A 26,076-nucleotide genomic window follows, 5' to 3' on the forward strand; every position below is an offset into this window, starting at 1 on the left:
CCACGAGCAGCGGGAGCGGGAGGGACAAAGAGCGGGACGAGAAAAGGGCCGGGCTGCTGTCAGTGGTGACAGGCCGCCATGGTTTAATAACTTTGTAATTTTACTGTCAATATTCCACAGGTCGATTTGCGTTTAAACCGTGACACAGGATGAGGAGAAACAGCCTCGAGTTACACAGGATAAAGGGGCAGGATCGATAACGGGGTTATCACAGGACTAAGATTTAAAGTCCTTAAACTGCACATTCCCTTCATGTAACCTCACACAGCACCCAAAGGAACAAAGCTCTTTATATATTCACTGCTTTCTCCTCAGCACAAGACTTTAAAATTTTTGCTTCCTCCAGACGAATCCTGCTCTTTAGAAACAAACAGGCTGGGCTGCATTCGGAACAACAGCAAAAAGAAGGAAAACTTGAAACCCCTGGAAGGAAACATGGTCCCACGTCAGGAGGTGGCACAGCTCAGTGACGGCTCTGAGCAGAGCCATGGCCTGCAGGCACACAGCACTGCATGGCTGATTGGTACAGCTGGTACAATAAACACATTTTGGCTTTTGCGAAGTTAAACATTGCTCGGTATCACGCTGGGACAGCTGCATTCAAAGCACACAAACATCCTCCTCTGGAGAGCAACGTGGGCGCAGCATCACAGGGCACAGCACCAACCTCCATCACTGACAAAATGCAAAGTATTTCCTTAGGTAATGAAGCAGAAAGGAATGTTAATTCTAAGGACAGGATATTATATCTTATTAGCAACACTTCTAAATGGCTGTAACGTGGAGTGCTGGTAAAATAGCAGCACTTCCCCAAATCGCTCCGTGCCGCAGGTTTCTGAACCACTTAAAAATAAATAAACATCCTACATAAATTCCTTAGAAGAGCCCATCTCCTGTTTGAGAGGGAAAGCACACAGCTGGTCGGGCAGAGCTGCATGAGCAGTCTGAATTCCTCAGCCTCGGCTATGATCTCACTTCACAAGAACCAGACGTTCCATTTCTTGCTTCTCCAGCATCCAAGAGCAACACTGCTAACATGCAGTGCAGATTTTTCTTCACACTAGCACTGGAGGCATCTACGAAGCTACTCTGAAGCTGACAATCCCTCTTCTGCAGGACGACATACAGCTCTCACAACCAGCAGAAAACCCAGAACTAACCCAGCCAGACCTGGATTCGAGGGGTGCCACAGCTCATTGCAATGTGAAAACTGCAAGCTGAGTGCTCAGCACTGACCCCAGTCTCTGTCCTTGCAGGAAGGTACAGCACAGAAATTCTATGGTTTGCTCTGAGAACAGCAGTTGCAAAAATACCTAAAGAAACTCAAATCTTCTGCCACCAGGTAAATTTTTTCAAGGGCTGCCAATACATTAGATAAGAGAGAGAAGATTTGTAAGGGGACCGGGTACAAGTTAAAGATTAATACAGTTGTAACCAATACTTACAGTAAAGGAAAGCCTCCAAATCGCCAGCAGCGTCTGACAGGTGACAGATGAGAGAGAACCCTCTCCCAGACTCACATCCTATGTTCACCATCAGATGTCTTCAGGCAAGTGAAACAATGCAAAATTCATTATTAGCAGCTACTGTAGGAATCATAGAATGAACACATTGAGCAGCAGCACCCAGGGACAAGTTCCAGCACACGCTTTCCACACATAAAGCTTTGCTTCAGAGAAAGAAGCAGAGGAAGAAGACGTTAAGGCTGCAATGTGAAAACAGACCAAGTGTCCCAGCAGAAACCAGCCCATCTACATTCATTCTTCAGAACTAGCAAACATGGCGCCCTTCCTTATTTTCACATGTCAAAAAGTAATTAAGAAAAAACCCATTTTATTTCTATAGATCCATTTATTATTCCAGTCTGTAAAAATATAGGACTAATATACAGCTACAGCTAGCCAGATTCATAAAATCAATCTTCATTCAGTGAGCTAACAATGTACATTATACATTGAAGTTGTAAGAAAAATACTGATATTTGACATTTTAAACAAGTTCATTCATGTAAAAATCACATTCCAAGTAGAATTTAATTAGAAAATACATAATATTCACAAAAATACACATGTTAAAAGACAGGCTGTGAGAACATTGCCCTAAATTCAGCTGTGGAAAAACACACGATTCACAGTTAGGCTTGACTTACCCAGTACCAGAGCAGAACTTCAAAGTAAATGCAACTTAATTCTATGAAGAATTTGCTTGTTTCTCCCAGTAAGGTGCACTTATCTCCCAGCTGCAATGAAGGAAGGACTTCCCCCATGCACGTATACAACACACAACACTACACAGAGGAACTTCAGTTTTCTGCTCCATTTTTTTTTTTTTTAAAGTAATTTGAATATTTATAAATTAATTTATAAAATCTGGGTTGAAAATACAGTTTACATATACAGGATACTTAAAACACAAAGATTACATTAATAGCAGCTTAATTTTGTCAATCATGCGTAGCATCCTCACTATCACTTCTGGATTTCTTTTAGCTAAAGATAAAAATCTGTATGAAACAGTCAAGCCTTTAAGCACTTTCTTCCAAGGAGAAAATCGTAAAGATGTTAAAAATTCAGGAGGTAGTGAATTAAAGGCTAATGATACCAGCATATTTAAAAAACCCCATACTGAGCCTTAGTACCACTTATATATGAAGTTTAGCCATTCATAATCAACCATTGATCATCCTGAAGTAACAATTAAAAGTATTTCATAATTAACAGTGTATACATTAGTAAGATGTGGAAGAACTTTAGAAACTCCATGGTCACTGCAGCAGTCAGCAATTACATGCTGTGCAGCCCGTCCCTGTAACCATAAATAAACCTACAGGTCAGTTTTTATTATGTATACCTGGTGCTTTGTTTTAATCAAATCCCAAATGCTTAGTCTTGTTATGAGTGTTATCAAGTTCCTGTAAAACAGAACATTACTTGTCAAGAGTATTATCTCCTATTTGGATCAATTAGATTACAGGATTGCAGAAAAGGTCCTAAGAGATGGATTTCCATGCAGTGTTTAGCGGACCCTAGTTAGTTTTCTACAATTCTCTCATACTGGCAGACATATCCAATATATCCATGCATCTGTTAGAGAACAAATTGGGTAACACAGGAGTTTGGCAGCACACTAACTTTGGGTGTTTGTATTTCAGCAATAAGTTACCTTGTAATGTTCTGTAATTATCATGCTCAGAACCAACCCTCCTGTCTAATTTAACAGCTCATCTTGCATCCGAGCTGCAAAACACCAACGCACTGAGCAGACCCACAGGGTACATCCTCTGAGTGACAGCTTTACACCTGCACTGAGTGCGCTACCAGTTCATCTTCTGGATCCACAGACCTCACTCTTTTCTCATCCAAGTGCCTTTACTCCTTTTAGTTATTCGCAATACATTCAAGTAAGCAGAAGGCACAGAAATGCAAACTAGCATAATAAAAGTCACCATCAGCTGATGATTTCATACAGGAAGGAAAGTCTTTGATAAAGCAAGAAGATACTTTAAAGTAAACAATCTTCCTTTAGTAAAGGAAGTGTAGAGAGCAGCACTGTCAGAAAATGAGTTATTGAAATTTACATATTGCAGAATGAAGACATTTTCCTCATTTCACACCAAGCGGATATAGTTTCTTCATATCAATAATAAGCAAAAATAAGTAAAACACTTCAACTCCTGTGAGATTTGAACTCCAATGTTGAGATTATTAATTTCAAATTCAAGTGCATTAAAATTTAATGCCACTAACAACTGAAGTAACTTCATTTATGTTACAAAAAGCTTAATCAAATACACTTCTAGCCTCTGATACACTATGAATCCTGGTGTAGATGCCTTAATACTAAGCTTCTAGTTAGCCCCACATTAGCAAAGTTACCAGAGGTAGATGTTTCCCCAGAGTAGACTGGGGGGGGAAAAAAAAGTTAGTCTCCTTTCCTGCCTGTTACATAGAATCATAGAATGGCCTGGGTTGAAAAAGACCACAATGATCATCCAGTTTAACCCCCACAGGGCAGAAGACACTTCCAAGAATCTGGAAGCACAGTACAGAGCTGGTCACATCCTGCTGCTTTCTTACAGGTTGACTCAGACTGCTGGATTCCTGTTGAGAAGCTCCATTCACCTTCTTCCCAACTTTATTAGTTCCCATCTAATTTTCCTGCAACAAGTAACGTTCCCACCTGGGAAATGTGCTTGCTTGTGCTTTTGCAGCATCAGGACTTGTCATCTGCATTTTGCTTTATGCATAGCAGCTCTATAATGTTCAAGACAGCCAGTGGTGCACAGGAAAACCAGCATTTACAGTTTGGTTCATTAGAATGAATAATTCTAATACCATACTGCTCAAACAAGTTCTATTAAAGTCTCATCCTGATTTCAAACTGTTTTCTAAATACAGGGATTTAAGTCAATTTAAGCTGCTTTAAATGTGTAGGTGTGAAGAAAGTCATTTTCACATCATTTAGACCCAACAAGCTTTGCTAGCAGAAATCTTTACAGCTTCTGCTAGGACTGCTTTTTGTTCTTTAAAACATGGATTATGTAATATCATTTCCATAGAATTAACTTTACATTTGATTTGTTTAATATTCACTGAGATTAGCAACAAAATTTGACAATGTCCTAAATATTGCAAACTAAAATGAGAACAGATCTGAGACACAGAAGTGTCAAAAGCTTCACATTTGGATTTAAAAATCATAGTGTAATTGAAAGTAAATGAACCTTGCAACAAGAGGCAAATTAAAAACAATATAGATCATGACTAACAAGCCTGTGGTTACACACTTACAACGGGATAGTCAGCCTAAGAAGGCCCCATCTAACTGAGGATAAGCTGCTGACCTCACATTGTGCCGCTGCTCAATGACTCAGGAACTTGAGCAACCAAGAGAACCTCTTTCCCAGCCCAACTCCTGCTTATTTTGTTTTCTTATATGCAGAGCCACACAGACAGCTCTATCAGAAAAACAGTAGGCCAGGAGAGGAATGAACCGACTAAAGCGGCTCCATCATATATAAGCAGCACTTCAGTTGAACGTGAAACCACAGCACATTAGATAATCAACCTTAGACACTAATGGAAGTTTAATCCCATAGAACCAGTAGTATTTTGCATTAAAAAAAACAAAAATAAAAGTACCATTAAGAGAAAGCTCACAGCCATCTCTTAGCTATCCTTCACCTTCAATGTAAATTTCAGTCAGTTATCAACTATTATATTTGTGAAGTATTTACATGGAAGTGCAGTCAGTCAACTTACAACATTGTCATTTTCTTACATTTGCTATCTTTTCCTCCTTTTAAGCAAATTGCAGTGCACAGTAGATGGAGAGGTATAAAATATTATGCCAAATCAAAAACGTATAGCATCTTTGCTCAGTACAAAGTACACCAATGTATTTTCATAGTGTTATTATAGTTCCGTCTTCTTCTAATGACTTATGATCTGGGTTCTGTACTTCACATTCCATGCTAACGTTGCATGCTGAGTGATTCAAGTTCACCTCACCGGAAGGAAGGAAGCCGTTCTGGGTTGGCTCATGGAGCAGGTCAATCTGTGTCAATGATTCCAGGCTGGTGGGTGCAGCTTTAGGAATTTGCTGTGGCTCACCGCTATCTTCAATAATAATGTCCTCCTCATCACTCTCTTCTTCTCCTTGCAGGAAATTTGCTAAAATATTTGGCGTGCTGCTTGGAAGACTGGATTCAGTCGACTGACCGGAGCTGCCAGAATTCCGACTGTTCCTCACAACATTATTTCTCTGGTTTGCTGGTCTGACTGTAATGATCAGGTTACGGCTGTTTGCAATCATCATGTCTGTAACTTGATCAAGGCTTTTTCCTGAAACTTCTATTCCATTCACCTCCAGTACTTCATCATTGACAGCCAGCAAACCTGTGCTTTGAGCGAGACCCCCAGGGACAAGCCTAGATATGAAAATTCCCGGAACTTTTTCTAATCCATGTGGCGTTACTCTGACACTGGAGCCATCCCGTATATAGAATCCAAGGGGTTTGTCAGTTCCATACTTGTAAAGTCGTACCCTGCGATGGGTTTCTGGAAGAATATCTACGTCTATAATAGAAGACACTGGTCTGAAGTCTTGTGGCATGCTAATGACAATGTGTGGTTTCTTCTTGTGATTATCTGGACGTAGCACATTTGTTAAGACATTTTTCTTCCGTGTCATAGTATCGGTACCAAAGGCACTGTAGTCTGCATCTTCTGTAAGACATAGCACACTGATGATTAGATTGCTTTATATGTAGGCCATATAGCATCGCTTTCATTATTTAGGTTAGCAGAATGAACAGTCTAGTCTAGAAGGTTTCTGGCTTGCTACAGTAGAAACATTTCTCTCTATACTTGAGACAAGGACTCTGATGCTACATGATTCATCAAGGCTTGCAAGGTTACCAAAGGAAAGGACAGCTCAAAAAAATTAAAGTTAGCAGAGTAAAGAGAAAGAACTGTATTCTAGCTGCACGAGAAAGGTTAGAAATGGAAAGAACAAGTACATTCCTAGAAACATTTTAATTTTATTCAGAGTAATTCCATTCGTTAGTTTTCTCTCCTCAAGTTTCGGATCATCGTAAAAGAAAGAATGAAAAAGGGAAAGCAGCCAAAGTACCCATTATTGCCCAGCTCCTGGAAGCAATCCAAGTGACCTGGATTCAAACTCCAGAAACCTTATTGCATTCTGCACTCTTTTCCCTGCCCCCATGCAATGTAGGTAAAACGGCTGTGGAACAGAAACAAAGGGACCTTGCATGCACATACTTCCAGCAATGCTGTTTGTATAAGCAATGCTGCAGTTGCCACTATTTGATAGGAAAGTGCACAAATGACTTGTGTGTGTTTTATTAAAAACAAACAAACAACAACGAATCAAAGCCATACAAATATTTCTAATGGAAATAAATGTGTTCTCCAGAAGCAACTTCTTTTGTCCAAAGAATGCCCATTTTCCAAAGCAATCTGCCATGTTAAGTATGCTCTAACTCCAAAAATGATGAACTGAGTTTGAAACGTTTTAAATCAGCTGTTCTTCAGCAGAAAAACTAAGCAGAAAAGACTAAAAGAAAATATTAGATCTAACATCAGGCAAGAAGGCTTTAGAAATAGTGTAAGATCTGTTCATTAGGTGTCTAAGAGAGTCAAGTCAGTTTGTGACAAAAGGTGGCTCAATCTAAAAACACCCAAAGAAAAAATCCACCTCCCCAAACAAAGCCTGCAATAGGTGGACAGTGTTTCCTGCAAAACACTTCTGCAAGTGCAAGCTTAACACTGCGTAAAATGTATGTTGAGATATCTGAGATCAGCCATTAATAATCCTGTGCTCCATGAAAACTAACATGCTGAGTTCTCAGACAACATGAAGCAATTCTTTTAATCTTTGCATTAAATAAAAGCTATATGTCAAAACATCTAAGCAGAGGCTTTGATTCTTGTATCATAGCTAGAATTAAAAGCCTAACAACACAAAACTAGTGCAAACATTATGAAGTTGCATAATTTCTGGGGAAAAAAACAACAAGGTCAATGAAGAAAACTCATCTCTCCATATCTCATATCTCTTCCAAACAGCACAACTGTTTAGAAAGTTTGTCCAGCAGCAGAGAAGTTAAAGCAATACTCTGGAGTACAAAGGCATCTTTGTTCTGGCACCTCGCTAATCAGTTTAAAGCTACAGGGAAAGATATTTGGGCATAAAGCCAAGGGACAAGGTATTAACTGCAGATAACATTAAGGAGAGCGGCCACATAGAAGTGGAGTGATTTGTTTCTTGCAGTTTCAAACTCAAGATGGCACCGATCTGTATGGACGGACTGCAGGGAATTTAACACTGCCTGCAAGTGTCAAATCTGGTTTCACATCAGTTCAAGACACTCACAATGGTTTCCCCATCTCCTGGCAAACCAACGTAACTCACAATGAGCAACTTCCCATTTGCACAAACCCCAAATCATTATTATATTGGAATAAGCGCGCAACTTACCATTTTCAAATAAGGCCCATTAAATCACCTCTTAAATAGGCCCAAATTACAACAAACCCACATGTTTTTTTCAGAAACTGGACACAAACAGAAGGAATCTTCTCTGGAAAATTGTTTTTAAAAGTTTGTTTTTCATGGAAAAAGGAAGTTCACCTTAAGAACTAGAAGTGAATTAAGAACCTCCTTTCTACTCTATAAAGCCATGCACTGGGCATGATGCACAGGAATATGAAATTACAATACAGAACACTAAGTGATCTTTATGGATTCCAAATTGAAATCATGGTCTGACTTCTGGTCTCTATGAAGAATGTATTCAAAACACAACCAACCCCCCAGCTGCCCTTCATTGTCTGTGGGGACTGTCTCTCCCTTGTTGTTATTCACAGTAAGGCTTTTCCCACAGACAGAGCGACTCCCACACATCTGGATTTAATTATGATACAGCAGTTCAACGTTTAAGTTCCAGATGTCAGCAGTACCTGTTAATCTCTTAAACTCCCAGATGAAATTCCAATATGCAACTTTTCTACAAACTGATAGCCATAACTTGTGCTACAACAAGTTCTAATTCAGACTTAATGCTGAGACAAGTGTTACAGAAACACTAGTTATAGTTAGAAAAACCTGAGAGGATGAATAATTTCATTTCATTAAGGGATATCCAGGTTTCTTACCACATCAATCAGTAAACATAAGTCCTTTGGATGCATAACCTCCCAGTTTTCACAAATCAACAGTCAAAAGTGAACATCAGATAGAAGCTGCTTACCCTGACATGCCATAACTCCTTAAGTTAGACTTGCACCATCACCACTGCCACATACTGCTATCATTACAAAAGAATCCTGTTGTTCTCCTTCCCACACCTTAAATCCTTCTTTGGATACAGGTTCAATGTTATTTATGCTCCATTTTATCATAGTTCACTCATACCTTACATGAGCTTTTAGATCAGCAAGAGAACATAATAAAGTTTCCAGTCTTTTAGAACAATGTAAACTCCCTCCTCTGTTCTGCCACCCCTCCCAGCCAGCAATAACTTTTGGCCAAAAATCTTCAATTCCCATCTATTCTTGTTGGGAATATAAGGAAAAGAAGTTTTGCTTTATAAGAATCTTAAAAAGATTTTTCCAGCAAAATCTTTAGGTGATTCAACAGTTTATGGAAGCCACAACAAACCTTACAGGAAGAAAATTAACTGAATTATTTATCGTGAATAATAGTTTCAGAGCAGTGCAGATCAGAGCAGCCCCATTAATAGCACGCATTAGTTCAAACACTCAATTCTCAAATTCATAGATGTACAGACAATAACTGTGCAGTTAGATGGACTATACATACCTAAATGGTAAGACTGCTGCACATAGATCTCAAACGGCTCAGCCTCATTTGTAACTAAGTTATCAAAAATAACAAATATTTCCTTGCTTTCCACTGTAAAGGCCCCTGTTCTATACAGCTAGGATGCTGATGGATTCATTCACAGTTAGAAGTGACCAAATAACACAGAATGCAGTACAGTGCTGGATTTGGATGCCAGTCTAGGTTCCTTGTCACCTAGAACTCCATAGTCAGAAGACTATATAGTTCCTCTTGACAGGGACTATTTTCTATAGAGCTTTTTCTGACAATCAGTTCTAGCATTATTAACATTATTAGATTAATTAGGTTAATCTTATTTCTAGTTGTGCATTACTATCAATTCTATTCTCAATTCCTTGCACCAGAAACGTAATAATAATCCATCAAACTTTTGAAAAGTATGAAGAACAAAGCATAGTAGATGTAACACCAGTTACAATTAGCATCAAGTGTTTAACGCTAGTAACAATTTAAAAACCATATGGTGTTAAATGTAACCTCAATAATCCTAGTCTGACAAAGTGGCTTATCTGTCCTCCTCATATGGCTACTGTAGGAGATTAAACTGAATCAGAGCTTTTCTGCATTTACATTCTCTTAACAGTTCATCTCCTTGGCAATACAGAAATGAAAGCACACAGACCTCACTGTATTAAGATCCACACAAACAAAACAAACACATTGTCAGAAACAGCACCTGGCAAACAGCCACAGCTTTTGAATATTGCTTCTGTGTCAGACTGTTTGTTGTGGAGTTTATTACTTTGGAGTGAGAACGTCAATAAAAGCTTCTGGTGCCCAAGTATTTTCTAGGGAAAACAAACCTGTTGATAAGCAACAGCCAGAAACAGCACACATCTTTACAAAGCAGCTGAGCAACTCATGGTGTGTTACTTAAAGAACAATCGCTTCACTGTTTGTCAACACAGGATTTGCACAGTTACATTCATATACACACAACCCTGTATTTAAGTAGAAAATCTACTAGTGTAGCAGTAAGGTTTGTTTTAATTCAGAGAACAAAGAAATCTCAAGTCACATCCCTAGGACTCCATACTCCCCAACCTCCCACCCCCTTTAGATCTCTACACTGAATATTTCTTTCTGGACAAAAACACACACAACTTAAAAACTGAATTCTGCTTCACAAATGAAGGCAAACACTAAAAAGACAACAGAACTTGGACCTAGGATGCGTGCAGTTTATAAAGCCAACTGACAAAATAATCAGCACTCACACTTGAGGTTGGCTGACAGAAATCACTGCCATTTTGAAAACTCCACATTGTTTTCTCAGGAAAGCGTTACAGAAGCAGCATATTAAAAGTTAGTCTCTATACTGACACATAACACTTTATTTATGCAGTAGGATTCCTTTCCACCCTGTAACAGCTTTTCTTTCCCCTTGTCCAATCAAGACTGGAATTTTAAATCAAACGCATCCAACACACAGACATAAAACCCTATAAATCCTGAGTTCAAAGTTCATTTGCATCAAAATGAAATCAGAAAGAAGCATTTGCTATAGATTTGATTTGATTTTATCCAACCAAACTAAACACAAGCAAAATGCATGAAGTATAAACAGGCTGCCTGAGGAAACTCTTGCAAGAGAGATGTGAATAAATCTGATCATCTACAGTTGTGGAATTCAACCCAATGGAATGGGGCATTTACTCCATTCCTCATACCGAGTAAACAGTATAATTATAAACAAGTAATTACCCACTTCAAGCACACTTACCTTTCCTCTGAATGAAAATCCTGAGTAGGGGATTGGCGGTGGAAACTGCTTTATGATAATTGTCATCGTTATTTATAGGCAGCAGATCTCCGTGAATGTCTGTATATCCCACGAGAACATCGACGTTGGGAATCTTGTGCACATGCTGCAACAATCCATAGAACTCCTCAAACTTCCCGGGTTTGGACCTCTCCAAAGAGAACCGCCGAAATTCTGCTCCAAACTACAACAAAATACATCCTATTAACATGGAAAGCTAACACACAATTGAAGCACAAAAATATTCTGAATGTTTTGCAATTAAGAGTGCACTAAGAACTACAAACAGCAATTCTGTAGAGGCATAAAACTCCTATTTGCATTGTGGTATTTTTTCCTCCCCAAAGTTTTCACAAGTTGTTTCCATCCATGTACATCAAAGCACTCACTAACACAGGAACGTGGCATTAGGGTGACAAACTAGTGCCAGAATAATTGCAGATTCTCAGACATTTATTTATGAAGTAAGAGACATTCTGGGTGAGGGGGAGAACTGATGCCCAGCACTGATGGTGGCTGCTCAAGAACAGAAAGGAGAACAACCGACTTTTTATGGCACGTGGCGACCTGCAATTCTTCAAAGAAGTCACAGAGAGCTTTAGAATGGCACATATGCATTAATACAGAGCTATGGTTAACATATGCAAGACAGAACTGCTCATATTCCTAGTTGTTCTGAACAGAAATGAAAAGCCACTTTGACCCAATGGATACAAAGAATAGCTGGTGATGTTCAGTACAAACCGTGCAGTAAAACTTTCACGAGATGCTCTTATATCAATTCTGCTTCTTTCTGGAGGAAGGAAATAAAAGGGAGCAACCAGCCGCCCCTCAAGAACATTCAGAAGATTTGCCTCTGCTTCTGAAAGATTCCAGCTTGTAGAAGAATTAGAAGGACAATAAGCTCCTCACTACAAAATACAGAGCAGCCAATTGGTGGCATTTTTGTCAATCCTGTCACTGATGGACAATGAACATCACTTCAAACTATTCCTTTACCTGGCTCAATTTTAAGAAGGCGAGGGCACACTGAATGAAACGCTGCCAGGAGTTCCAGTCTCAGTATCACATGGTGGGGTAGGTGTTACACACAGCAGGTGGGGAGGTGTAAATTACCAGGCCTCAGAGCAACCCTTACCTCACCACTGATTAAAACAGCTCTAGAGAATAGAGGCCTTAGAATTCTCACATACCAAGGCACGAAAATAAGGAGACAAGGACCCTATTGTTAGCACATTAACACCGCCCAGACTCAAACAGGCACAGCAGAACAGCCTACACACTATTAACACCTCATCTTCAAAGTTCTCAAATAATGGAATTCTCTGGGGGCACTCTAGAAATATTCCTATTTCAGTCACTTTAAGTCAGAAGAGATGACTCACACAAAGCAAACAACAGCCTGCAGGAGGAGCTTCCTCCACGTCAGAGGCAGCTGAAGTGTGATGTCAGTGATGGAACGTGACCGAGTTCCTGCTGAACCCTGCTGCAGCTATTTCAAGTATGAGCGCTATGGAAACTCTCCAAGCATTGTATCAATCTGCAGTTGTTTGGTTTTGAAAGACAACATAGTTTGAACGGTTAAGTAACACTGGAATTTAAAAGAACGCCACCAACAATCTTACTCTCAACTTGAAGCAAACATGGTGTGATTGCAGCAAGGATATGAACGGTCACATTTCCAAGCATGTGAAGTTAATTTTTCCCCCCACCATTTCCACAGACGTTATGCTCTAACAAAACTTGCCACATGCTCAGTACTACGAAGCTGATAAAGTAGAAAAGCTAAACTAATTCCCTGTCCATATTAATCTCATGTAATAATTGTCTATATTAATCTCATGCAATGTTTCCATTTGATATCAAACGTTGCACCACATTCCACTCTGCACTAACAAAAATTTGCAACTTTAATGAAGCACAGAAACGTAAAATCAGAAGAATCAGCTGGAAAAACACAGCACAAGCTATGGCAATGTACCAGGAATTCACCTGAGATACCCACGTGAGTAAGACTCGCTTATGAGAAGCATCTTTATGTCCTGTCTAATGCTGCATGCCGCTGCTACACTACCAGTCTTAAGCAATAATAACAGAACATAAGACAGATACATTTGCTGGAGCTTATCGGTATATTAGATTTCATTCCATACAAAACAAAGAATCGGAAAACACTATTCCCACTCACAATGGGCTTTGCAGGCATGGGTTTGTCAGTCGGTGCATGATTACTGAGTTGGACTACCTGAACACAGCGTTGGACACTGATGGCAAGCCTTCAAATCTTACAGCACTGCACAGGAATGCTCCCCTCCACCTCCCACACAGCTTTTCTTTCTTTTTTGGAGCTTCTTCACGGAAGGAAGATGACTCCTCTGATACATTAAATCTAGATACTTGAAAGTAATGTATTAGCAACAAGTAGTTCAGAGAACGCCTCGATACATTCTTCATAGTACACTAAGAGACAGCCCCAACTCATTAGACCTGCTCTGCAGAATGCCAAAGGAGGCACCACGCAGCTGATCCCTAGACATACTTGTAATCAGGCAATGCACACTACAGGGGAGGCTTGAGCTGTGGCAAGAAGTATTGCTTATAAACACGTTATTCTGATTGCTTTCAATCCTACAAGCACATAGATTAAAACAACAAACAACACGCTCCACTGACACAGTCACAGCTGTGCTTAACCAGCATTTGGGATCATGGCAGCCAAGTATTCCTTGGCATTGTGACTTCACCCATATCACAGTTAAGTTAAAAACGAGCAGTAATTATCATCCATGCTAGTCCCAAAAGCGCAGCACTGCTTTTCATGTACAAGCACTTGTCACACTAGTGTTTAAAAAACAGACAAGAAAAAGATCCCCAGCTCCCGGCTGCCTCTCCTACACTGCAAAGGGATGCTTGGATTGCAGGAAGGAGCAGAGTACGAACAGCAAACAGACCCGAGCGGCTTAGAAATAAAGAGGCACAAAAGGACTTTTTTTCTTTTAAACCAATGAAAGAAAACATCCCCACAGGGCCGTGTAGTTTGGTGTGATGATGGAAAGGATTTCACAACAACGCATTTCTTTAGCAGCTTCACACCAGTTAAGATTTCACATCTAACGCATATTAAGATTTACAGTTGTAAATGTAATTAACTGCAAAAGGACAAAGTACCAAAATATGATCACGGTAAGCCAAAAAAAACCCCAAGATCTGTTTCAGAACACTGAACATCTGCCAGCAAAACTACGGGAACCAGGAGAAAAAACCAACGGCAATGGATGCAGAAATGATGCAGAAATGCCAATAGACACATGGAGCCTGCGGAGATCTGACAGCAGGGCTGCTGGAGGAGCCACAGCGTGTACATACATACACATACATACACACATACACATACAGCCTCGTGAGAGCTCGGCCGGCACTAAGTTCTCATGCAGACTCTGCCCGCAGAGCAGCCCGGTGTGATGGGCAGCGATCACGGCCCGGCGTCCGTCACAACCCCCGACCCGACCCTGGAACGCCTTTAGCCTCGATCCCCCCCGAGCTCCCACCCCCGCCCCGCTCCGTCCCGCCGCTCGCTGCGCACACCGGGCCCGGTTCCTCCGTCCCGTCGCTCGCTCAGTCCCGCCGCGCGGTTCCCGCCCCAGGCCGCGCTGCCGCAGGTGAGTGACTCAGTGACTCAGTGAGTCCGTGATTCAGCCCCGACCCGCCGGGCTCCCCGCGGTTCCGGCCGGGCCGCCCGCTCCCCGCTCGCTTACCTTGCTCTTCACCTCCATGGTGCCGAGGCCCCGGCTGCCCGCAGGCCCGCGGTGAGGCCGACTCATTCCGCCGGCTGCTCGGCGTCTGCTCTTTTCTCTCGGCCCCGGGCGCCCACGGGTGGCAGAGCGGGACGCTCACGGCCCGGATCCCCCCGGATCCCCCCGCCCCTCACGCCTCCAGCCGCTCCTGGCACCGCGGCGCCGCCCTGACACAGCGGCACCGGGCGGGGCCGGCGGCTCCTGGCACCTGCCGCCCTCACACCGCGGGACGGGGCAGCGCCGCACCGCGCATGCGCACACGGGCGGGGCCGCGCACCTGCCGCTCGCGAGCATGCGCACTGAGCCGTGCGCGCTGAGCGCGGGACGGCGGCACCGAGCACCTGCCGGGTTGAGGCGGAGCTACAAGATGGAGGGGGAGGAACCGCACGGAGATGAGGAAGTACGGAGTGATTCTGTGTAGGGGCGGGGGTGGGACGAGCCGCGGGACCTTTGCTCGGCAGCGGGCGGGTCTGGTGTGCAAACATGGGGCTGTGCGAGGGAACGCGGCCCGGCAGCACGATGCGCTGATCTGTGAGGGAGGAGTGGGACAGCGCCGGGAAAGGGAAGGGAAGGAAAGGCCGCGAGTGTGCGGGGTGTGAGAGAAACATGACTGGATCCGAATGTGTGAGACTGTACGGAGCGGGATGTGTGTGAGACATTGAAACATGACTGACTGCATCCTGCTGGGTGTGACTGCCCCAGCCCAGGCCGTGCTCCCTCCCTGTCCCTCTCATGCTCTTTAGGCCTGTCCTGGCCGTGCAGTTGTTGGACTTTTCTGTTTTAAGCCCCGTCCGTAACCTGGTGACACGCCTGAAGGGTTTTCTGTGACGTCGTTTGTGTGTGTTACACTGCGATAGAACAACCATTATTGTGTAACCGTCCACATAGTGACCTTGGGGAGGTACCGGCAGACCTTAACATGGGGACCGTGTCATGCCTAAAATCTGAAGAAAAAGGATTTTTCATTTACAGAGTTTAGTATGTAGAGGGAGGAAGAAAGCGTGTGAGTCGGCTTATTGAAGTCAAGAGCCCCTTGCAAACCTCTGCCAGGTTTTTAAAGCAGTCAGTTGCCGTTTTCCTTGGAAGAACTTCCTGGAGCTGATCTGTGCCTGCAGCCGATTTTACTGTGGAACATTTCTGGAGTCTCACCTCAGATAAGGATTTTTTTCTATCTTGCATTCCTAGGATGGCTGGAGTTCCACACTGTGGGTGTGGTAACGTGCTTCAGGACTCAGGGCAAATTCATTTCAAGTCTCTGGAACTGACCTAATAAAGAGTATTAATCACTGGCATGCTCTCATCACTGGGAGCTGACGTATGAGGAAGGAATGCAATAAACAGCTTGATTTCAGATCAAGATACAGTGAGAGGCCGGGAGCAGCACAAGTTTGAAGAGCTATTTTAGTCACAGAGTCTACAAACCTGTGACTTGATCATGACTATTCATGGCACAACCAGTTTCAGCTTCTGTGAAGTTGAAAGACAGGTTGGGTTTTGTAATCCCTGGATCAGGGGGACATTCTGTTTCACTGCAGAGAAGTCCCTGGCTACTGCTGTCCCGGATGCTCTTTCAGGTCCATAGAACTGTGTTACCATCTGAGTTGCAGAGGACTCTTGAAGCCATCCAGTGCAACTCCCCTGCAGTGAGCAGGGACGCCTGCAGCTTGATCAGGTTGCTCAGAGCGTGGTCCAGCCTGGCCCTGAGTGGGACGGAGCACCCACCCAGCCCCTCTCTGGGCAGCCCATTTCAGTATCTCAGCATGGAGCTGTTCCCGAGCTCCCAACCATCCGGCTGCTTTCGGACCTGCTCAAAACGAGTCTGTGCCCTCAGTGTGGACCCAGGGCCCAGTCAAAGTGCTGTGGCAGGGATGGCTGAAGAACCGAAGGCAGGATCTGTGATTTTTCCATTGCGAGAACATTTATTAATTTACCAAATGATATCTGCAGCCAATCGCAAAAAGAATGACAGCGCCTCATAAAACAGTTCATTATAATTTATTACTATTGAATTATTAATTGCAGGCTGAGTGGCCCCGGGCTGTTCCGGCGGTGCCCAGCAGGGGGCGCTGTGCCGGGTTTAGTTTGTAATATTTTAGTATTTCATAGATTTATTGCTGAAATCATAAAACGAGGTTAGCAGTCGTTGTATTTAGACAGTTCAGTGTATTGTTGGCTTGTTCTTCTGAGTTTATTTTTTGCACGCATTCATGGACAAGTCAAACCCACTGTGAACTTACAGAGCCTACCCAGACAGACGTTTATACAATAATATAATAGAGCCGTCACTGTTCATTAACCAAACAGCACCGATGCAGCGGTAATAAGTGAAAACAGAGAAGAGCAAGCCGAGGGGAGGAGTTCAGCTCTTCCATGTATGTCACATCTGGAAATACTGAAGCTGTGTGAGTTCAGCCTCTGCCCCTGTTCCTTCAGAGCTCTGGCAGCTACTTGGTCATTCCCTCCTGATCTGTAACTCCATGAACTAAAATATTCCAGTGTGGGCAGAGATGCAGAAAGAAGCAGAAATCCTGCGCTCAGAGCTCTGAGGACACGTAACTACAGATCAGTTTCACTATAACACACCCAGAGGAGCTCTCAGTAAATATTCTTCATATCGGGATGATGTCTAAAGTTGGTTGTGTTGTAGTAGCGAAAGTGCATAGTCAGTATATTGATAGATGATCTACTTCTGTGCAAATTCCTTCATGTTCATAAGCATCTGGGTAGCGTTTTAAAATCAAAAGAATGTAAAATGAGAAGAGGGTGGAGAGACAAGTAATTGTTAGCATACATGTTACTTGCACTGAGCAGTAAGAAGTGCATTGCTTTCTCCAGGTCAGCATAACAACTCTATTAAGAGGAATAACTGCAGAGTTATTAGCTATTGCTGGCACAAACAGAGCTCTGGCCAACAGATGCCTTTGTTAGAAGTTGGTTTAGTCTGGATCTTCCTGAGTAGTTCAGTCTGCTCAGGGTTTGCTGTCTGTTGTTGAGTTGGTTTAGAAACCAAACAGAAGTTACTTAAGCCAATACTTTAACAATAAAACTTATGTTAGTCTGATTATTCCAGAACACTGGTGGGACTGGAACAGTAAATGGGTACGTTTTCAACCATCCCAAATATTTTGTTGTAGAATGATCTTTTTATGAGGGCTGCTCTGAAAGTAATGCCTCCTGTTTTGTGAGGTTGGCCTGTGATGTCAGAGGTGGATGTTGCTGGTGTGGCTGTAGGGGCTGAACCTTCCCACCAATGTCCTGTTCCATTTTGTTGCTGTGTGACAGCTGGCAGCAGAGGGGCAGCCTGACAGAGTGGTGTCTGATGTGGAAGTGTGTATGGAGTGAAGGAGGGAATTGAATTCCTCTGTGGAGGGAAAAAAAAGGCACCCACTGACATTCATCAACGATGGGTGAATGTTTATGGAGACCAACTGGTGCTGGCACAGTGAGGCTGTGGTGCTGCATTTCAGCTGTGGGGACACTGACAGTGGTCACCTCCATTGGTGCAGATGTTTCTGAGCGCAGCATGAAAGCTCCTGGCCGTCACTGGTGGAAATGCGCAGCCCATGGTGATGACTGCACTGAAAAATAGTGTTTTGTAGCTGGGAATTTGCTCTATCACATAGTGGCATTGTTGCTCTTTGCATCTCTTGGAGTTTGCATGGAAATAAGCAGGAGGTTTTGTTATGTCTCCTACTTACAGAAAAAGTGTGTGCAATGCCTCAGGAGCTGTGATGAATGTTGGCTGAATGAATGCTCGTGAAGTGGGAGATCATAAGAGAAAATGGTACCAGTGGGTTTTTTTGTGTCACTTTAGGTCTGAGAGACATCTCAGTGTTGTGTTTTAGTTTTTCTTTCTAAATATTATAATAGTGGCAACTATTGAGTATTTTATATGCATAAGATTACTAAACGTATTTATGCGGAAGAATGTGAAACGAGCTTGTAACAATAGTTTTTAGTTTGTATCCATTGTTTTCAAGGATATGTACATTGTTACATTGTAGAGCTTTGAGCCCTGCTGCATGGTGAGCTGCACTGAACAGCAGTGTTCAATTTGGAAGTTCTGTAGCCAAGTGTTTTATTACAGTTTCATGGAAAAGGAGAATGTGAACAAAACAGTTGAGCAAGTAATCTGAAATGCAGTTAAAAATAATCAAAACCAAGCTTGAGCTGCATAAACAACCAGATGAAGACAGAGCAAACAGAGAACATAAAAAATAAGCTGAAATCAAAATAAGTAAGACCAATCCTCATCTGAATTAAATATGGACATCTATAGCGGGAGTGACTATGTACTAACCTTGCTATTGCTGAATGATCACAAGGGAAACAAGCCCTGTCAGTAATGAAGTTCTCCTGAGGGCACGTCCAACTTCTGTATGGCCAGTTCATTTTCTTCGGGGCACTGCCCAGTTTCCTGTGCTTTGTCAATCAACTTGTGAACTCTATGGGGAAATGGTGCTAAAAAAACCCACAAAACCAGGGGAAAATGGCAGATGGATGAGACACACTGTACAACACGAGGTGCTGTGCCCAAGGCAGGAACATGTTTGAGTGCTGGTGTTTACAAAAGGCCTGGCAAGACATTGCTCAAAAGCAAAGAGCAGTGATGGGGTGGACTCATATGGTGAGGCGAGGAACCCGGCAGGATCTCGTGCTACTTTCTGCATCACCGATTCCCATCTTTTTGCCAGGTTCACCTGGAAGGTGCCCAGCAAGGCAGCAGGACGGAGCTCATCCGCCTGCCTGAGGAAGAGGCAGCGAGGTCAGTGGTGGATACGGTGGGAGGGGGCAGAGGGGGATTTGGTTAATGGGGTGTCATTGCACATGTTTGGTAATAGGAAACACGGGGGAGGGTAGAATGGGGAATGGCAACGGGAGACAGAAAAGTTGTGATGAGGGAAAGATGGATGAGGGTCATAGGAGGACGGAGTCTCAGAGGGGAGTATGGGAGAGGAGGAGTGAGCAATGAATGGGAAAAATGAGAAGGGAGGAAATCAGAGCACGGAGGAAATGTCTGAGAAGCAAAAGGGTGAGAACGTCGGTGCGGGGCAGGGCTGGATGGCCCGGCGTGCGGAGCCGGCGCTGCACGAAGCGAGAGGGCGCTGCCGATGCGCCCTGCTTCATAGCAGAGGGTCCGAGCAGCGACCGCAAGCTCGGCATGTGCCGGAGCCTCGCTGCACTTTCCCAGCCCCCCTGCCAGCATGAGGGGGGTCGGAGGGAGGGAGGCAGCGAGCGGGACGGGGCGATCGGCGTCCGGCAGCGAACAGCCGCTGCGGAGCCTCGGCTTCCTGGAAGCGGAGCGCAGCTGGGTGGCGGACGGCGGCGATAAGCGGCGGCTATCGGGGCCCTCCCGGCAGCGCGGCCTTTTCGCGTCCCCGACGGCCGCCGCGGCAGCGCTGCGGGACTGCCGGACGGACGGGTAGTCGGCGGTTGGCCGGGAGCTCCGAGAAGCCGAGCCTGGAGAGCCTGCTCCGGGCGGAGAAAGGCAGCGGCTCGGCCCGCTGCGTCCCGGAGCTCCGACCCGGCCTCCGCCGGCGAGAGGTATCGGGGAGCGGCGTGGCGGCGGCGGCATCGCTTTGGGCATCAGCAGAGGGGCCGCGTTCGAGAGCCGCGGGGCAACCGAGGCACCGGCACCTCACCGGTGAGAGCTGCGGGACACCGAGAGGGGTGTCTGCCGCCTGCGGGGGGTGGGGAGATCTCCCTGGGAGTACCGGGCTGCTGGTGTTCCCGGGTGGGCTGTACAGGCGCTGGGAGATGCGGGAGCCTTTTATCCAGGGGAAAACACGTTCGTGCCAGGAAACACCGCGGAACTCCTTGTGAGGTCAGTGCCTGGATGGAGCAGGTGGAAGAGTTAAAAAAGAAAAAAAAGCAGGACAACGTTTGTGCCATCCTCTGTGGTTTGTGTTTTGGAGGTGTTGTATGGACTAGTTGTGTTTTACTTGCTCCTAAATATGGACTGAACTTTTGGGTCATGGCTCAGTTACAGTTTGCTTCAGACAGAATTTAGTTTTACCGTTTAATAAATTTTAAGTAAGTTGGGCCATGTGGAAATTGGCTTGTTCATCAAGCAGAAAAACTTGAAAGAATTTGGAAAAATAATGTTACATATTTCTTGAACATGGGAGCTTGAACCAGAGACAGAGTACAGCACCAGTGCTCAAAACTCTTGGTTCTGTCATTTCCTTTATTGGTAGCTGTAACTGTGATTTAACAGCTGTAATATGGGGGCTACACCTTTTAACGAGAGGCATTACGTATTCTTTTTGGAAAGGCTTTAAAACAAACAAACAAAAAAGTATAGGAAGATCATTTGTTAAATGTAAACAATGCAACATGCATCTGAGGGAACATTTCATGCTGAATGGAGAGAGTTGTCTGAGAAAGATGTGCTGGTGTCTGATGGAACGTGAATATTCCAAACTTCTCACTTCTGTTGCTTTCTCATGCAGTTGCTCACTTCCATGGTGCTGCTCTGATTTCTGCAGTGGATGATGTAAACGCTGCATGTAAAAGTGCCAAAACAAGGAGGAGGTCTTACAGAGGGGCAGGCCAAGCTCACTTAGGGCCTCAGGTCTGCAGGGGAACTTTTCAGAGATGCAACGCTTGCAGTGTGATAGTGAGCAATGAGCTTGTTAAAATTGTCCTCTAATTGGGTTCTGGATATTGTTAGAGGAGTAAAAAGGCATCTGTGAGTTGGGAGCTTCTTTGTGTCTGTGCTGTACTCTGTTCTAGAGTCAGTAACTGATGTGAAGGAGTGGCATTCCTGGCAAGAGCTTGGATCCAAGAACAGGGAAATATAGGCCAACAGCTTGTTATGCAATGGTATTCCCTTAGGGGCAATATTAAGACGAAATTATTTCCTTCTGTCAAGATGAAAAACAGCAGCAAAGTTGCTCTGCAGTGTTCACTGCAGCCCTGGGTTGCTCCCTTCGGATCATTTCAAGCAGGGACCTGGGACCATGTAAATAGCAGATCCACCAACGTCATTTTACACCCTTCCACAGCTAATTCCTTCTTAATATTCCTTTGCAACGTCCTTTCTTATAAAGAACCTGAAAGGTCGAGGAGGACCATTGTAGCTGAAAAGGAAGTCAGTCCACTGGGAGGGGAATGTTAGGATCTTAATGTGCCTCTCTCTCAAACGCTGAAAGAGTGATAACGTAGAGTTGGAGTGCCCCAGAAGAGAGCAGAGACTCTGGGTATAGAAAGTTATACAAAAACAAGGGAGTGAGAGATGGCTCAGAGGGGCTCATCATTGTGCTGTATGGATGAAGTGAACAGTAACACTAGATTGGAAGAGAAACAGACATTTTATGTAAAATAGTAGTAGATTTAATATTAATTTAATATGCATGCCTGGTCTTAGCCTAAGGCCTGAGCAAAAAGGAACAGAGTTGAATTATCCCAAATGTTATTGGCCAGAATGTGATCTGGAAGGTGACTGGCTGGTGACACTCCAAAATTATACCTACACGAAGTTGTGCTAAGATGCCAGCCAGCCTCAGAATCCTTGATTTAGTGCTGATCACAAGATGACACCTCTCCTAGGCCAGGACGGATATATAGGTTTGTTTCGGACTATGCAATTTTTATCCACTTTTTCCAAGTTTTCAATTTCTGTTAATAGTTTATGCTTCCTAAGAACTGATTGTTTTAAACCATTGTATTTTCACATACTTGGTGCCCGAAACCATAATTTCTATTAAATTCAAAACTTTAGGGAAAAAAAAACAACCACCAACTATGTGCATCTTTGTGCACGGTGCTGTCCTGTGAATTTGGAGTATGGTAAGCAGAGACTGTCAAGCCAAGGTGCCCTCTTTTATTACTTATTTATTCAGTTGTTACTTGTTCTCTGTGAAATTAAATTTTTTAAAAATCTTATTTTACTTTGCTATGTTGCATTTTGTATAACCATACTTTTAAATGTTCACCAGTTTGGAAATATATAAATACTTCCTTTGCTTCTCATTCTTTATACAAATCTTGGATCTTTTCCATAGTTGAAAATTGTACTGGAATATATAGATGTATGGAGGAGGTACAAACAGTTAGGTGAGCTTATGAAAAAGTTCTGCCTTATAATAAGTGTCCTGGAAGAGAAAGCTTATGAAACGTAATCAATCTTGGAACTGAACTGCTTACCATTGTCACACCTTTGAGTCTTGGCAGGTTCACAGGCACATACATCGCCAAACAAGATCTGCCTCAAAGATAAGAAATTCAGATTTCTCCGGCATTCCTTATTCAGGCAGAACTCCAGTTTTGGGTGTGGAAGGAATGCTGAACTGAGCCTCGAGCTTGTGTCTGCACAGGTTAGATGGGAACTTTCAGTGTAAAATTTGGATCTGAATCTACATCTGTATTTTGCTGGAAGAACACTGACATTTGAATCCAGGTTTCTCATTTGGGTGTTCTTTGGAGCTGAGTTAGTCCTTGTGTTTCCAAGCTGATCCAGACTTCTCTGTAATTAGTTTACATCCCTTCTGTTTGATTCTGTGAGGAGATAGGTAAGTCTGTCTTTAGGTAGCAGAGATTTCCCAGACAGATACTGTAAACTTGAAATATAGGTACTCAGAGTTTTCTTCAAAATGTTCTTTGGGCCTGAAGTGCCTTGTGCTTGGTTTCAATCCAGTATTGAATAAGACTGGAAAGTCTGAATAATGTCAGTTCAGCTGCATTTGAGTTATTCAAGTGCTTTTTAAGAATATGTACTTTCCACTTACATTTTTTCCATAATTCTTTGTGCTTACATAAACCTCTGTGTAAATTGCCACATTTGAGAAGAAGGGAAAAAAGTCATCGTCCAGTGCTAGGACTCAATAGATAACCAAATAGGGAGGAAACTGAGAGACCCCAGTGTGCTTCAGGGTTGCAGTGTTTACTGTCTATAGAGTTAGCATGAACAGGTTTACGTTTCTATTAGTGCAGGCAAAATACGATGGAAATAAATGTGGTTTGAACTCAACAGTTTCTGTTACTGAGCAATTTCTGCTTAGTGCTTCAAGTTATGTCTGTCTTTTTTCCAGTGAGTAGCTCATCTGTGCTTACGCTCGGTGACTGAGCAGAGCCTGGCACTTCCAGGAATTTATTATCTCTGGCAGAAGTCTCGTTAATGTCACTTATTGATAAGTGAGAAGGTAAACATGTGGCTGATTAGGTACCGCACTGCCAGTGCTTTGCAACTAGTCTGTTTTCATGGCACAGCACACAGTGGACCTCCGAAGGAAATTTCTACCATATATTAGTTTTTACAATCATTTTTACTCTGTGGTTTTGGTTACCATTTATCCACTTTTTGCTCCTTTCTAGAGTAGGTGTATTTTTTTTGATAATTAGCAAATTTCACTGGCATGAGAGAGATCATTTTCTTGTCTTGCTAGGAATACTTCCAAGAAATACGTGGCAAGTTTATTAACTTCTAATGTGTAACAAAAGGGAGATTTAACGTACCAAAACAGATACTCTGTATTTGCTGACTGTGAAATATTTGAATTTAGTAGCAGTAAGAAGATCACAGGACTGAAGAGAGGAAGCTTGTGGAGGCCAAGGCAGATGTGAACTCTGTAACCAGTTGTTCTGGTAGAAGGCATCACCACACTCCTTTAGAGATCTCTTGTCAGACTGTTCATGTCAGCTCTTTCTACCCAACTTTCAGGACAATAAATGTTTTACAATAAGCACTTGAAACAGTAGTCTTTGCTCAGCTAACATTTTTGGACCGGAGTAGGTTTAAGGAGCAGTAAGTTTAGTGATCAGTAGAGATCATCTTGGTCTTTCAAAGTCAAACTACGTCCATAAGTGAGTCTGTGAGTTTAACTCTTTTGATTTATGATTTTGAAAAGTGTATTGTTGTAATTCTGTTTAGGTCTGAAATAATCTGAGAGTCTCCCAGGCAGAATCAGACTGACAAAACTCGAAGATCTAGTTTAAAAGTAAATGTAATTTGGTTTAGACTGTGTTTTGATTAACTATTCATTTTATCATATGTATCCTAACACACATTACTCTGTCAGCTGTTTCCAAAGCAATCTACTTTAGAGTGTTTAATATTTAAGAACAAATTATCTCAACTTTGTTTTTTTGGGGTAGTTTGCAATTAAACATTCTTTCAAGTGAGCTTTATTTAGCTAATTCCATCACAAAAATAAGATCTAGAAGAATGAAGTTCAAGCTAGCCAATGTTTATTTTTACTACTAATAATTTATATTACCGCAGTCCCAAGGGGAAAAAGGGCCCCACTAAACCCAGTTTGCTCTACATGTAATGACCGTGTCTCACATAGGCTTATACAGCAGATGATTCTTTCTTGCTGCTGTGCATCTGATCTGTGCTGTAAGGGAGCAGATTGATGAACAACATCTGAAAACAAATCAAGTTTTTATTTATTGATTTATTTTAAGTTGAAGCTAGGAATCAGGGGGGAATTCTGGTGTATCTTTTTATACAAAATCAGCACTGATGTGTTTTTCCAGTATGGGACCAAATCATGATTGCAGCGGTTTTTTCGTTCTCTGAACGTGTCTTTGGGAGCAAGTTTAGGTAGAGAAGCAGTGGTGCTAAAAATGTTTCTGAACCAGCAGCATAAGACTCTATGTTTTAAGGCCACACTAGTGGGCTAAGTTAGTTTAAAAATTCTTCACTTTCATCAAATTTTCATCAGAAGCTGAGGTTTTCACAGTATCTGACCTCATCTGCTTTTTGTTTTACAGAAGCCTTGAAAAATGTGATCTAGAGAATTCTTACTCTTGATAAATGCAAAGACACAGAGGACCAACTTCTGTAAAAAAACTGATTCCAATAGTTATAGCAGTTGATTTGGAAGGAGGATGGAGGCTGCTCTTTATGGAATACTCTTGTGAGCTGATGGATAGGACTGACACTGGGGTCCGTAAGGCTGCAAAGTGGGAGAGCCTGGATGTCAGTGCAGCTGTCCAGAGTTTGTGAGTGGACTTAGCACCTTTCTTCCCTCCCCTCATATGGACGCACCATTCTGTTCTGCACCATTTCCAAAATTTCACATTCAAAATCTAGACGGAAATGTGCCTATCTGTTCCATATTCCTGCCCTCATTAGCTCATTTAAAGGGAGTAAAACATCTGTTTCCAGGTACAGCTGTGTGGTATGTG

At 42.9% G+C, this 26,076-nt stretch overlaps 2 protein-coding genes and 1 long non-coding RNA gene across 8 annotated transcripts in view; 2 read left to right on the top strand and 1 right to left on the bottom strand.

Annotated features, from left to right (window-relative positions):
* Nucleotides 1-51: 51 nt before the first annotated feature.
* Nucleotides 52-3,426, top strand: LOC107323067. Its single transcript, XR_001559146.2, has 2 exons — nt 52-1,342; nt 1,448-3,426. It is a non-coding gene; the product is annotated as an uncharacterized LOC107323067 (long non-coding RNA).
* Nucleotides 1,832-15,124, bottom strand: PARD6B (par-6 family cell polarity regulator beta). Its single transcript, XM_015881775.2, has 3 exons — nt 14,905-15,124; nt 11,111-11,333; nt 1,832-6,227 (listed from the first exon to the last, which is right to left on the bottom strand). Exons 1-3 carry the CDS (start codon nt 14,968-14,970, stop codon nt 5,404-5,406), a joined length of 1,113 nt encoding a protein of 370 aa, XP_015737261.1. The 5' UTR covers nt 14,971-15,124; the 3' UTR covers nt 1,832-5,403.
* Nucleotides 14,748-26,076, top strand: part of RIPOR3 (RIPOR family member 3) — a 43,401-nt gene continuing 32,072 nt past the window's right edge. For 2 of the 6 annotated variants that reach the window (XM_015881765.2, XM_015881763.2), the window contains exon 1: nt 20,056-20,587. The gene's annotated coding sequence lies outside the window, so the exon portion shown is untranslated. Of the gene's footprint in view, nt 14,809-15,238; nt 15,344-19,637; nt 19,709-19,810; nt 19,976-20,055; nt 20,588-26,076 lie in introns of those variants that run through there. The other 4 variants (XM_015881764.2, XM_015881762.2, XM_015881766.2 and 1 more) reach the window with 4 other exon arrangements.

This window comes from Coturnix japonica, chromosome 20 (genome assembly GCF_001577835.2).
Source record: "Coturnix japonica isolate 7356 chromosome 20, Coturnix japonica 2.1, whole genome shotgun sequence".
Lineage (NCBI taxonomy): Eukaryota > Metazoa > Chordata > Aves > Galliformes > Phasianidae > Coturnix > Coturnix japonica.

Excerpts from the sequence above, each read along its gene's own strand:
- PARD6B (XM_015881775.2), bottom strand. The coding sequence starts at position 14,970 with ATGAGTCGGCCTCACCGCGGGCCTGCGGGCAGCCGGGGCCTCGGCACC. Across the intron at positions 11,334-14,904 it reads CCATGGAGGTGAAGAGCAAG|TTTGGAGCAGAATTTCGGCG; the intron begins GTAAGCGAGCGG and ends ATTTTGTTGTAG. Across the intron at positions 6,228-11,110 it reads GATTTTCATTCAGAGGAAAG|AAGATGCAGACTACAGTGCC; the intron begins GTAAGTGTGCTT and ends TATGTCTTACAG.